The following is a 14505-nucleotide window of genomic DNA, read 5'->3' as shown; positions in this document are numbered from 1 at the left end:
TCACGTCTGCTCGTATGTTGAAAAATACACCTCCAACTAGGAAGGAACTGGGATGCCCTGGGAAATTCTGCATTTCCCTCAAATTGCTGGGTGAGATAAAACCTAAGAGCACTGAGCAGAATGTCTGGCCTACAGCAAATGCTCAGTAAATGTCTGTTATCACTGACATCATCACCACCACTTCCAACATTTTTTAAAAAAGGCCAAATTATAATTAAATCTTTGACAGTTTTACTAATATATATTAAGGTGGTTGTAACATACTGAAATTTCCATGGTTTTTTGATAGTTTGAGAGGTCTGTGTTCTTTCAGCTATGCTCAAACTGAAGCTAATCTGATAGGAAAATTACATGAAAATCCTTAAAGTAGGAAAAATATTTTCTACAGTAACGTAAGGCTCTATTTTTTTTAAACAGAAAAGTAATTGTTAAGAAAGAATCCATTTCTGTATTACAAATATAAATTTTCCCACCTATCTGACAGGTACAAAAATATTAACACAGGAAACAGATAAATCTGCAGAGAGTAAGACAAAAGAGCAAGTATTTCATGCAAAGTATTTTATCACCAGAGCAATATAGTTTCCTATGTTTGAGATCTATTTATTATGTTATTTTTTACAAGTAACAAAGTTCCTCCATTTTCTCCCCGCTGAATATTCATGACTAGGAAAAGCTACTCATTTCCATGCTGCCCGCCTCAGCCCTCAGCCAGGCTGACAGGAAGCCAAGGCGGCAGACAGCTCCTGCAGTGGCCATGTCCTCCTCCTAGCTCGTGCTTGATGTCTAGCACCCCAATCAGTCATCCTCTGGCTGACTTCTTTTCTGTCAAAAGAAACCAAGAGCATATTAATGTAGCACATTCTAACTGCAGTATCTGCTCAGCCATGATCACTTTTTCTGCCAGCAAGTGTAACTGTCGAGAGACCCTGGCACAAGATGTGGTTGAATATTGTCATGGAAAAGCATGCCTTAATTAATTCACTGAACTAGTTTATCACTTTGGCTCCTGGGCAAAGTTTCCTCAGGTATTTGACTATTTTCCTCTCCTTCTTCCATATATACATATGCTCCCATACAGAAAACACATACAAGTACAAATATTCACATTCCCCCTTGAATAACCACAGCCAGGACTCAATATTCTCTTATTCCTAAAGTAGTATACATACTTTCTTCAAAACTAGAAGTTTTAAGAAAATTATTCAAAAAGCATGTACACCACAAAAATATTTTCTATTCATTCTAGTCAATAAATTATTCCTTGAGCTCACAGAAAAATGTCATTACAAATTTCATTACAAAATCATCTGACTCAGTAATTTTGTTCCTCTAATTCATAAACATAAAATAAAATTCTAGGCAGTATATGACTAAAGTGAAATATTAAAAAGCCAATTTGGGAACAAATAATCACATACTAAAGATACATGGACTTTACCAGTTTAAGAAAATCAATGAGTTTGTGGGCATCTTCACCAGTGGAGAGGTCTACAAAGTCTTTGGGCAGCCGGTAACTCAGATAGGGACTGGGTTGTACTGTAACTTCACTGTTGGTGCAACGGAAGGCTGGGGAATCCTTTAAAAAGAGGAAGAAAGAAAGTCTGCGAGTAATTGAATAGTCTATTCTCCAAACTAAAAGAGATCCCAACAAAACAATTTGAACTCTGTGTTTTCTTCTGTACTAGGTAAGGAAGTAAATCAGATTCTGAAATGAAAGAGGACAACAAGATTTTAAAATATGTAACATGCTCACTAGGAAATAAATATAAGGGATCTGAAAAGAATACCCTGCAGGAGAGCCAGGTCCCGATCAGACCTAGAGCAGAGCTTTCCAATTCCTAATGCTACTGGGCGCTGCCACTGGGGGCCACAAATGGGTTTTGGGCCAGTGACCTATGGCCTCCAGCAATCTCATATATGCCAGAAGGCTTTATAAATATTATTTTATCCAGGTGCCAGGGTGCAAAGTAAAGCTAATAGTGGGGGAAAATGAGTGCTTTGAATTCCACAACACTTTTGTTCTTTTTTTAGGTTATTAACTTACTCGTGTACCTGTGTCATCACCTACGGAAAACTGCAAATTTGAGTTCATATTGAATGACTCTTCATCACATTTTTAGTATACTTGTGCAGAGTCATGCATATAATATTTACAGGCTGCCTTGCGCCAAGGATTTCAGCCAGCTGCCTATAATATTTGCTCAGTTAAATACATTAACCAGCAGGGACAGAAGGCCTTGGGTTTGGACATCCTGGGTGGCAGATGATCCAGGTGAGGGATGACAGCACATGGGGACAGGTCAACCTGAAGGCAGCAGCACCCGGGAGCCTGAAGAGCAGGCTGCCTTGTGGCGGACAGACTGAGCATCTGAGAAACACGTCCACTTTCTGCTGACCCTTGTTCTACGTACTTGGTAATTGGTATTTATCTTTCTTATTGTAGACAGGCAATAAACAAGCAAACAAATAAATTCACACGATCATTTCAGATAGTAAAAAGTGTGATGAGAACAAAGAAGCAGACTGATATAAGAGGATAACTGTGTGGATCACTTTGGAGGGGTGGTCAGGTAAGGCCTCGCTAAGGAAGTGGACCAAGGAGTGAATAATAATATGATGAGTCCGGTCTCATGAGGGTCTGAGGGCAACACATGGTTTCAAAGGCAGTGGTGACCAAAGTCAGACTTGGGGTGACTGCTGGGGCAGGTGTATTGACTGAAAAGGCATGTTGGGCTTGATGGGCACGTGGACAAATACACAGGTAAAGATTCACTCTGGGCACTTTATGTAGGTTATAACTAAGAGAACATCTAAACATTTAAAAAAAAAAACATAAATAAATATATGGAAGTAGACAACACAAGGTGCCTAAAAATCAAAGAGGTCTCCAATTTGAGCGGAGGGTTTTCATGGTGGGGTGGGGAAGTGGGAAAGAGGTAAGGCTGTAAATTTGGTAAGTTTGGGCCAGTTCATAGGAAGCTCATGGGAAGCCTTGAATGCCAGGGTAAGATGAGAGGTTGGATTGACTATAGGTTTCTGAGAAAGGAAATAATGTGATTGGTAATCTGGCTACCAGATGTAATCTTGTAGCAAAATAAACTAGAAAGAAAACAGAAAGGCCAATTAATAAGTTATTACAAAAGTCTAGATGAAGGATAATAAGAAACTGCATTAAGGTGGTGGCAGTTTCAACTGAAAGAGACAGATGACAGAGGACTATGATTTCTGCATTAAAATGAATGGCACAGAACTAGACAAACTATAATTGGATAGTAAACGGAGAAAATAGGAAGAGTTTATTAGTTGGAGTGGATGGGCTCACAAGTAAGTGGGGGGAAAAAGAAGCAAATGGGAGAAGGAGCCAGCAAGTCTAAGATGTAATGAAATTGGCAAGTTAAGGAGTCATTCAGGTAAAAAATTCTAATAGGCTTTGGGGTGATGTTGGGAGTACAGCTACATATTTATGAGTAATTTGCACAGACATAATACATGGTGTTTTGGCAGTAGATGATTCTAAGGGAGAAAATATAATAAAAAAGAAAAGCACCTGGAATACAAGTCTGGAGAAGTATTAAGAGAAAAGAGATTATGAAGAAAAGCGGAAACACTTCTGTATTTAGAATTGAAAGTCATAAAAAACACTAATTAACTATGAAGTCCCTGTCCACTGTGGTGGTTACTAAGAAATGGTACAGAATTTCTGAGTTGTATCCTGGATTTGTCCACTAACTTGCCACAGTCTTGGTTTCACTGTCCTGGTCTCTGAAATGTAGACAATTAGAACTTGCCTCACCTACAAATGTTGCTGGAATTTGACAAAAAATGTGTTTATAGATGTGTGTATGTATGCGTGTGTGTGTGCTTACATATGTGTGGATTTGGGGTGGTGGTGGATATCTTTTCTCATTGCTCTCAGTGAGAAGTTCTGTTCAAAACAACCTAGGCAGTCATTCCATTCTGTGAACTTTGTTTTGTTTTTTGGTGGGGCCAGGAGGGTGATTTTGTAACTTTCTTATTCTGTATTGATTTTTCTAATTCTGAGTCATGCCAATTATAGCCTCCAGAAGAGATAACTAGAATGGAGCTTGGGAGACTTCTATTCTGGCTTTGCAGGCCACACAGTCTCTACTGCAAATATTCAGTTCTGCCAGTTGAAGCACAGACGTAAGCCAGTGAATGTGGTTCAGTTAAAGAAAACTTTATTTACGGGTGCTGGAATTTGAATTTCATATAATTTTACATGTCACAAAATATTATTTGGACTTTTTTCAACCATTAAAAAAATGAAAAAAAACTACTCTTAGCTTTCAGGCCATTCAAAAGCAGGTGGTAAGCCAGATTTGGCCAACAGGCTATAGTATGCATGACTTGGAATTAGAAAAATCAATACAAAATAAGAAAGTTACAAAATCATTCCTCCTGTTCCCACCAAAAAACAAAACAAAGCCCACAGAACGGAATGACAGCCTAGGTTGTTTTGAACAAACCTTCTCACTGACAGCAATGAGAAAAGATATCCCCTCCTCCCCCCAATCCACACATATGTAAGCACACACACACACATACACATATCTATAAACGCAAACCTTTCTATACACGTACAAACATATATCTATATATAGTTGATTCTTGTTATATGCAGTAGTAATGTTCTAAAAAGTTGCTGTGAACACTGAATCAGTGAATACTGAACCACTATTCCTAGTGGAAATACAGAATTAGATTCTGGTCACAGCATTTTCATCAACTGATCAAAACAATCTTGTTTGATGTATGTTTCTGTTTAAAGATACCTTATTTAATATATATTGTTGATTTATGAACAATGAACTCATGGGCATCAGTACTACAACCCATGCCTGAACAAAGCTTATCTAACACGTATTTTCTCTGTAAGACACATCACAGCCTTCTTGTGATTGGGGATACGAGACAGCCCTTCAGCACTACACTGGTGGGCCATTTTAAAGAACAGAATCATCAACATAAAGCACAAAAATGCAAAAATCATGGCACTAAATTACCATGAAAAGGAAACTTGTTTACACTATAAGAACTGAAACAAGGCAAGGTGTCTCCTTCTTTGACTTCAGCTGGGACTGTGCGTATCAGGTGATTCAAATTTTTGGCTCCTCTGCATAAAAATGAATGAACAGGAAAGTGCCATGAGTACTGATTTGGGGGTTACAGATAAATATTAGCAAGTAGGCAAATTTGCAAATATGGAATCTGCAAATAATAAGGATTGGAATGTATATGGATATACAGTTACATATTTGAAGGCATCAAAAGGCTACCAAGGTAATGAGAATCTGCTGGGTCAAAATCAAGAGAGGTGAGCCCATTACTGGGGTCTGTTTTTCTTCACGAGAAATTCTAAGAGCAAAAGTGACTGCTAAATGGAGCTTTTGGTAGACTCAAAGGACTAAGGAGAATTTCAAGCAGTCTAAAGGGGAACAAAACTTGGAGTGTAGAACCTGTTAAACAGAAGTTGCTATAGTAAATACACTAAGTGTTCAGTTGGCACCCAGAACACCTACATCCTAGAAATGAGAGTGAATTAAAAATAACCCAGTCTTGTAAGACAAGAACTCAAGTCCAACTCTGAATCATCTCAATCCCTGACTGAATTAAGGTGCCTGCCAATAGCTAAGCAGATACTCTGTAATTAAGCTAAGCAGATACTCTGTAAAGGAAGGTAACATCATTCGAAGTCTCAATCTCTCTACAATACTTCATACACAATGTCTAACATTTAAGCAAAACTAACCGGGCATACAAAAAAGGTTCTTAAGCAAAGCCTAGAGGGAAAAAAAAAAAACAAAAAACAAAGATCCACGTAAGATATATATATTGGAGTTAAAGCCAAGGATTTTAAAGTAACTGCTACTGATCTATTCAAAGACCTAAAAATTAGGTTAGAGAATTCTGGCAGAGAATTAGAAATTATACGTAAAAAAAAAAAAAAATTTTTTTTTTAATAGAAACTTAGAACTGAAAAGAAAAAAGCCCTAAGAATTCAATGGGTGAATTCAAGTAGATGAGTCTGGGTATTTTCTCCTGAAATCTAATTTCCAGTTCATTACTTCTTCCTTCTCTCTTCAGTTATGTCTAAAACACAGAAAAAGGATTGGAAGTAGAGAATAAAAGCATAAGAGACATAGGAGACATGGTGAAAAGTTTAACATATGAGTAACATGTTCAAGAAAGAAAGGAAAGAGAAAATTGAGAAGCAGCAGTATTTAGAAAGACAATGGCTGAGTATCTTCCAAAATTGCTGAAAAGATGTCAAGCCATTTTCAAAGGACTGTTACAAATCACAAGTGAGACACAAATGCAAAAACAACCACTCCAATGCGATTCATTAACAAACCTGCTGAAAACCAAACACCAGGAGAAAACCTTAAAATCAAGGATTTTTTGAAGAAAAACAAGAAACATTCACTTCCAAAAGCAAAAATAAGTATCTACAAAATAATTATAACCAACAGCCAGCAAGAAAATGGGGTCTCAGTCCTATAGCCACAGGAACTGAATTCTGCCAACAACCTGACTAGCTTGGAAGAGGACCCTGAGCTCCAGATGAGAACACAGCCCAGCTGACACCTTGAGGAGACCCTGAGCAGAGGACTTAGCTAACCTGTACCTGGACTACTGATCCAGAAAAGCTGTGAGATAATATATTTGTGTTGCTTTAAGCACTAAAAATAAATAAGTAAATAGATAATAAAAACCAGAAGACACCAGGCTTCACAAAAAATAATAATGAAAACCAAAAGACAATAAAATGGTATTCTCAAACTGCTGAAAGGAAATAAACGCCAATCCAGAATTCTGTATCTAGTAGAATATGCTTAAAAAATGAAAATAAGGCACTTAAGATTTGTGTAATTCATTGTATATAAATTTTACCATTAAAGAAAAAAACTTCAACTCTAGTTAATGATATGCATGCCAGGTGTTTAGGGGAGAGGTGTTGTGATATCTGCAACTTACTTTGAGATGCATAAAAAATGGATAGGTAGAGATGGAAAGACAAATACATATGTAATAAAGCAAGGGTATAAAGTGTTCACTGTGTAGAAGCTAGGTTAAGAGATAGATATGTGTTCTTTGGCACAATTATTTTAACTCTCTTGTATGTTTAATAATTTTCAAAATAAAATGTTGGAAAACAAACAACTAACAAATGTGAAATAAAAAAAATTGTTAGACAAAGAAACACTAAAAGAATTTATCATCATTACATCTAAAATAAAGGACACAGAAAGAAAATGATCCCTGATTGGAGCTCAGAGATGCAGAAAGAGTGAAGAGTAGGGGAAACAATGAACATGTGGATACACACAAAAGAATATTGACTATAAGACAAACAAACAACAACAAAGTTGTGTGGGTTGTTTAAAATATACACCTACAATAGTACATGGAAAAAACTGACTAAATACTGGTCCTGAAGCAAGTTTCAACATATTTCAAAGTACTGAAATTATATAGATAATTTGTGAGATACAGCTAAAGCCTCATGAAGAGGGAAATTGATAGCCTTAAATGCACATACTAAAGGTTAGGCTGAAAATCAGTAATCTAAGCAGCTTTCCCAAGAAAACAAGAAAATAAATTAAACCCAAAGAAAGTACAAGGCAAGCTACAATAAGATTAGTAAATAAATTAATTAAATGGAAAACAAATATAAATAGAGAGTATCAACAGAGCCAAAACTTGGTTCTTTGAAAGGACCAATAAAATTGAAAAACCCCTAAAAAGTTTGATAAAAAAAAAGAGAAGGTTAAAATTACCAAATAAGGAGTACAAAAGGTGATGCTACAGACACTAAAAAAAATAAGAATATTATGACCACCTGTATGCAAATAAATTTGAAATTTTAAATGAATGGACTAATTGGAAAATGGAGAACTACAGTTGCTTCTTATTTCTTAAGAAGACATCAGGATATAAATGCATATTTCAAATTAATGCTTTAAGACCTATTCCTTTTAAATATGTCCCTCATAACTTTCAAGAAACTTAAGTCAGGGAAACCCCTTTACAAATGGTATGCTTTTATTTTCCCTCACTTCATATCTGCCCCTATTAAAGGCAGAAATTAAGACATATAATTTTATAGTTGCTTTAAGCTCAGGATTTTATTTGCAAGTCATGAGCAATGATGAAGCAATGATAAAAACAGACACACAAATTGTTTGGCTGAGTTACAGGAAAGGTATGTATGGGAATAAATCAATTTTAAAGCTGGACAGAAATGGGGGGGGGACTGTAACTAGAAAGGAAAGCATTAGATGAACTTATAGTATCTTGAGGAAAAATTTGAAATAACATAAAATGCCTTCATTTATTAATTTGACAAACATTAATTGTACCTGGCATTGTGCCCTAGAAATTCATGGAGAACAAAGAGAGGCATTATCTCTGTTCTCAGAAACTTTCAGTCTAATGCAGAACACAGGCAAGTCAACAGGTAACAGTAACAAAGTCTGGCAAGAGCCAAAAGATAGTAACTAGAGATCTGACCCAGATCTAGAAGCACAGGACAAAAGAGGGCCCAGAACAGAGTAACGGGGGAAAGAAATTTTTCATAAGTGGGTGAAATAAATTATGCTCACAACGAAGGCAGAGAAGCAGCCAGAAAAGTAGGAGGAAGGCCAGGAGGAACGCATGAGTCACAGACACCATGGGAAGAGGCGTTACAAGAATCAGGAAGAGGGTAACGTTTTCACACACTGCCAAGTGGCTAAGCAAGACCAGAGCTGCCGGTTGTTCAGAGGGTTAGAACCAGCCCCTGGTGACCGTGCTGAGGACAGTTTCTGGGGAGTGATGGGACAGTGCTAAATGGCAGTGGGTTGAGGGGTGCACAGGTAGGCGAGAAGGGCAAGGACCATGGGCAGCAGGGACAGACGGACATTTAAGGGAGTTGGCGTTGATGATACTCAAGTACTGAGTGCTTTTACAGAGGAAGTTACATAACAGCATGAATAAAAGTCATATGATCCACTCATGTGAAACTCTGTGCACGGGTATACACACAAAGAAATGCCTGGAAAAATGGTTAACTCAAGTGAAAAGGATGGCTACTCCCAGGTGGTAGGATTTCGAGTCCTGCCTCTTTGTAATTCATTCTCTCTCTTTTTAAATGACTGTTTAAAACACAAAACTATTTTTTAAAAGATAGAAAATGCTACAAGACAATGCTAAATGAAAAACTCAGGATACACAATTGCATGTGTACTATAATGTCATTTATTTTTAAAAAGAATTATATGTACGTGTGCATGTATGTTATAAGCCAAAATTTAACGGTGTTTCTCGGGGGGGGTGGGGAGCACGTATCACTTTTACAGGCAGAAAAAAGCAATGCAAAGTTGCTGTTTAAAGAAAGTTTGGCTGTGAAGCTGCAGAGAGAGGAAAAAGACAGGGTAGCTAGGTGAAGGTATGGGACGGAAGAATGTTCTGATTTTGTAAAATGGAAGAGCGCTGACACGGTGAAATACCCTATCACGGGCCCCTGGAAACTAGAAACCGTGAATGTGAAGAGACACCCATCTGGGGGCCTGGGCAATCTTTCTCTATCAGTGTTCAGCAGCCTGGGGCAGATGTATAGAATGACCCAGGGTTGAAATTCTTCCAGGGGACATGTCAAAAGGAGCCAAGAAAAAGAAAATTAAAAAGTTATCAGATGACCATTACATTTCTTTATACAAAGCTAAATGAACGAATTGCAGTGTACATCCTGGGCAAGAAACTATTAGTAAATCTGTGTTCTACTATGCATTTCCCAAGGATACAGGTCACTGTCTGAGCAAATGCCTAAAGAACAAGCAAGCAATTATTTCCTGGATTAAAAGGGTTTCCTTTATAGCTTTTATTAACATCCTACCTGCTCCAAGGCATCTCCTTCACTAAGATCACCTTTTAAGTTTCTTCCAGATATCAGTTCTTCCCAAGTAAAGAGCAGTGAATCTGTGACTTCACCAAACGGATTAAAATCAATTAGCCACACCTTCCCCTGTAAAATAGAGAGAAAAAGAAACTTTTAAGTATAGAATAAAAACTAACACCTAAAATCAATAATCTGTCCTAGAAGGATATTCTTTATATTATTTTCCCCAAAGGCAATCTTAAAAATATTATAACTTATTTCCAAAGACATTTCATCCATGTCCCACCTGAGAAAGAACTACCTGTCTATAAAGAAGCCGTGGAGCTAAAGTGAAGGTCAACTGTGAATGCACAGAGAAAGGATGTAGGAAGAAGAGCCCTGAAGAAGACAGTATTCCAACTTCCACTTCCAGTCACATTAACATTTTAAGTAAAAAAATGTGAGGGGAAAGGAAAGACTCACAAAAAGGTTCACCCAAAGTAGCACGATTGACATGCTCTCAAGAACATCTGGAGCACTACTTTCACAAGGGAGCAGGACAGAGGAGGGAGATGCTAGCCGTTCTCAGGGAGCACCACTTCTGACTCCCAAAGGCTGCTGTGAAGGGTGCACCCATTTTAACAGGCAGAAAGAAGTAGGGAAAGGCTCTGTTTTCTTTAAATTTTAGTGTAACACTGGTTTGGTCTGTATGGTACAGTCTGGTAGCACTTGTAGGGGGGATGAAACCACCTACGTAAGCCTTTAAAGGAAATTTCTATCCTCTCCTACTCTGAGAGTCCTGGTGGCAAGCTCGTAGGGTACAGCCTCAGGGAAAGAACACTGCTGCCTGGTGAGATGGCACTTGGTGAGGTCTGGCAGAGCACTGCACCATAGCTGGGGAAGTGGGCACTCCTGCCAAGAGATGTTACTGCAGAGATCCAGGCAACATTTGGTGGATAAATGGTGCCTTGAAATTTTATCTTTGCTCCACTTGATTCTTTTAATGAAACATTCATATAATTGTACTATGTTGTTTACAATTAGATTTTCCTGTAAACGTGTAGTAGTCAGGTCTTATCAGAGTTTGTAAGATTACATATGCCTAGAGGAGCTAGATTCCTGAGCCAGCATTACCAATATTCTCAGCTGGGGTAAAGTAAAATGTTAGAAAAGATGAAAAAGTCTAATTTAGGACTTGCTACACACATCAGAAACCTCTAGTAAGTGGCCAAGAACTATACTGGAAGTTTGCAGTTCACACTGAATTTGGATAAGGTTATTATTATAAACAATCCCCAGGAGAAATCCTGCAAATCTCTCTGACCATATGGAATTGTTTCCTCACATCCATTCAGTGCTCAAGTCTACATTCTTTGACTATGTGAAATAATATCAGTCAATGGTCAACTTCTTGGTACAATGTCAACTTTGTTTTCTGGGATGGGTGTCTTTAATATATTAAATTATTTTAACAAAATGGATAGTTTCTAAGCTCCAAACTCTTTCTACTTGAATTTTTTTTAACCAATATAACCATACCATTATTTAAAAAGAAAAAAGAGGGGGAAACAAACTATCCTATCTGTTATTAGAGGAATTTTATTCAGCTCTATAAACTAAAACTATGCTACACTGTTAAAAATGAACAAAACGAAAGTTAAAAAACAAAACCAAATCAACACCATTGGGACTGCTTGCTGGCAGGGTTTGTTCTGTAGTTCAGAAGCCATCCTCTTGTTCACACAATAAATAAAACCAGCCACAATCAGGTATAAAGTTAAAAAATTAGGCTTTTATAGTTATAATGTGGTTTTATGTGACATATCAGGAACAAGACACCCTGGGAAATTCGGGTTCTAGGCATTCCATCAAATAAAAGCAGCAGACAAACCTTCCTTATTTCTACCAAGTCCCTATGTACCAGACACTGTACTAAGCACTGGGGTATAAAGATCAACAATACACAATCTGTTCCTTCCAAAAGCTCAGTCTTGACCAAGACACACACACACACACACACACACACACACACACACCAAACAGAAACAAAAACCATCCAACAATTACAAATAGATCAAAGGTTTAAAGGCAAAACAAGAAATCATAAAAGAACTAGAAAAAAATGAGATTTTTTAAAAAAATTATGACTCAAATCCAGAAGCTATAGAAGAAATATATAAGAAAGTTCTCTTATAAATAGAGAACTTCTTCATGGCAGAAGACTATTAACTGTGATAATCACAGATAAAGGCCTATTCCCTGTAATATGTAAAGAGCTCCTATATTTTGAAGGTAAAATAAACAAGACAATAGGGAAAAAAGGAAAATACATGAAGCAACAGTTCATAAAAATGACCTTTAAATATATGAAAAGATGAACTTCAGCTTCACTCATAAGAAGAATTGAAATAACATGGAAACATCACTGCTCATCTAACAAAACCAACACCAAAACCACTAACGTTGGACAATATACTCTGTTGGCAAGCTCTGAGGAAATGCAGGTACTATTATATATTCCTGGTGGTATTACCTATGGTGTAACTTCTATGGAGGTAGAACAGTAAGATCTATCAAAATTAAAATATAGTTAGCCTTTTGATCCAGCAATCCCACTTCTGGGAATTGATCCTATAACTAAATCTACACACATATATATAGGATTATTTACCACAGCACAGTTTGCAGAATGCTGGAAGCTACTTATGTGCTTATTGACAGGAAAAGTGGTTAAACAACCTATATAGTATACACACAAAATACTAGGCAGTTTTATGAAAATGGAAAGTTCTCCAAGATGCATTGTATGGGGAAAAAGCATGGTGGAAGATGGAAAAATAAGTCTATTGCTTGCTTCTGAATCAAGAAATACTGTTAGAAACTAATAACAGTGTACCTGTAGGAATGCAGAGGGACAGGGGTAGGAGTGAGACTCTCAATGTGTATTTTTACATAGATTAGATCTTTGACAGTGTGAATGTATTACCAATTAGAAAATAAAATATAACTTAGTAGGTTTTAGAGAGCAAAGGTTGTAGGGTCTGGAGTGGGAGGGGGACATGAGAGAATTTGGGGGTTACAGAGCAGTTCTACACCTTGATTGTGGTGGTGGATACATGACTGGATATGTTTGTCAACATTCACAGAATTATACACTAAAAAGGGTGAATTTTACTATATGTACATTTTATCTTAATCTGATTAAAACTTCCATTGTTTTAAATGATTAAAAATATAAAAGAAATAAAAACCCTAAGACACAAGACACCATGAGAAAGAACAGACGTATCTGAAAAGAACCAAATGGAACTTACAGAAGTGAAAAAAATATGGCTGTTAAAAGTAAAAACTTAGTGAACAGATTAAAATATCAGGTCAAATATAGATGGAAGAGAGCTAATAAACTGGAAAATAGATCTGAGAAAATTACACAACACAATTGAGAAAGAAAGAGACATGAGGATACAGTGAGAGCTCTAACATACGTCTCAACAGAGTCCCAGAAAGACAGAAGAGAGAAGAGAAGGAGGCAATATTGGAAAAGACAATAGAAATTCTCCAAGACTGACAAAGGATACGTGAATTCTTAGACTTAGAAAGCATAAAAAACTCAAAAAAGAACAAAAAAAGGCAGGAAGACAGAAGCCAAACAATGGAATAGTGTCTTCAAAGTAAGAAGGCAAATGAACTGGTCAACCTAAAATTCCATACCGAGCTAAGGCTGACATCCAAGCATGAGGGCTGAACGGAAACATTTCTAGTCAAAGCCTGAGGGAATTTATTACTAAAAGACAGACGTCTATGAAGAGCCTGAATTCAGAAACAAGTGGGATGCAAGAAGCACTGGTAAGCAAAGAAACTGAACAATAATGACTAATTTAGGGGGTATAAAAACACAGTGGAAGTTAAAGATCAGAAACACATGTAAGACAAAAGTGGGTACTGGGAATTCAAGTGTACTGAGGTTCTTGTACCAAGTAAGACACAGTCATAATAATAATAATATAATAATAATAATAATGGTAATACAATAATGTGAAGCATAGTAATCCAAAAGCTGAAAAGAAGGAAAAGAGCAAAGTAAAGAGAAAATTCAAAATAAGATGGTGGAAAATTCAAATATGAAATATGATAAATGTAAACTAAACTCAGTACTTAAAACCAGAAATGGTCGAAGTGATTTAAAAAAACATGCAGGAGATGGAAGAAGATGGTGGCACAGAGAGGAATGGAAGCTAGTTTGTCCCCCTGGAACAACTAATAAACAACCAGGAACAACTAGCAAATAATCTGGAGTAACTGCAGGGCGACAAACCTGACTGTCCATTCATCATACACCAACCTGAATTGGAAGAAATGCCCGAGATCACAGCATAAAATCTGTAAGTAAAAACTGCGGATCCAAGCAGGGAACCCCCAACCCCATGGCCCAAACTGCAAAGCCTCGTGGTGCTAGAGAGCAGCACTCTCCCAGCAAGTGAATATAGCTCAGCTGAGCTCCAACTGGGGTTTTAACTAACAAACATGGTCTGCTCAATACAAGCTATGAATCCCCCAACAAGCAGACAGAAGCTTCTGGTGACGACTGACCCTGGAGAGCCTAAGGATGGCCACAGACTGGCCCT

General features: G+C 37.2%; 1 protein-coding gene across 1 annotated transcript in view; it reads right to left on the bottom strand.

Moving 5' to 3' along the window:
- Positions 1–577: 577 nt before the first annotated feature.
- CDC123 (cell division cycle 123) overlaps positions 578–14505 on the bottom strand; it is a 71674-nt gene continuing 57746 nt past the window's right edge. Inside the window, exons 11-13 of the mRNA XM_037846045.1 lie at positions 9899–10027; positions 1442–1579; positions 578–825 (exon numbers count right to left, since the gene is read on the bottom strand). Of these exons, the coding sequence (XP_037701973.1) occupies positions 799–825; positions 1442–1579; positions 9899–10027 (294 nt within the window). The 3' untranslated portion in view covers positions 578–798. The remainder of the gene's footprint in view (positions 826–1441; positions 1580–9898; positions 10028–14505) is intronic.

The sequence above is a fragment of the Choloepus didactylus genome, chromosome 8 (assembly GCF_015220235.1).
Source record: "Choloepus didactylus isolate mChoDid1 chromosome 8, mChoDid1.pri, whole genome shotgun sequence".
Taxonomy (NCBI): Eukaryota; Metazoa; Chordata; class Mammalia; order Pilosa; family Megalonychidae; genus Choloepus; species Choloepus didactylus.
The sequence above is the reverse complement of the archived record's forward strand: the minus strand, read 5'-3'. Positions and strand labels throughout refer to the sequence as shown.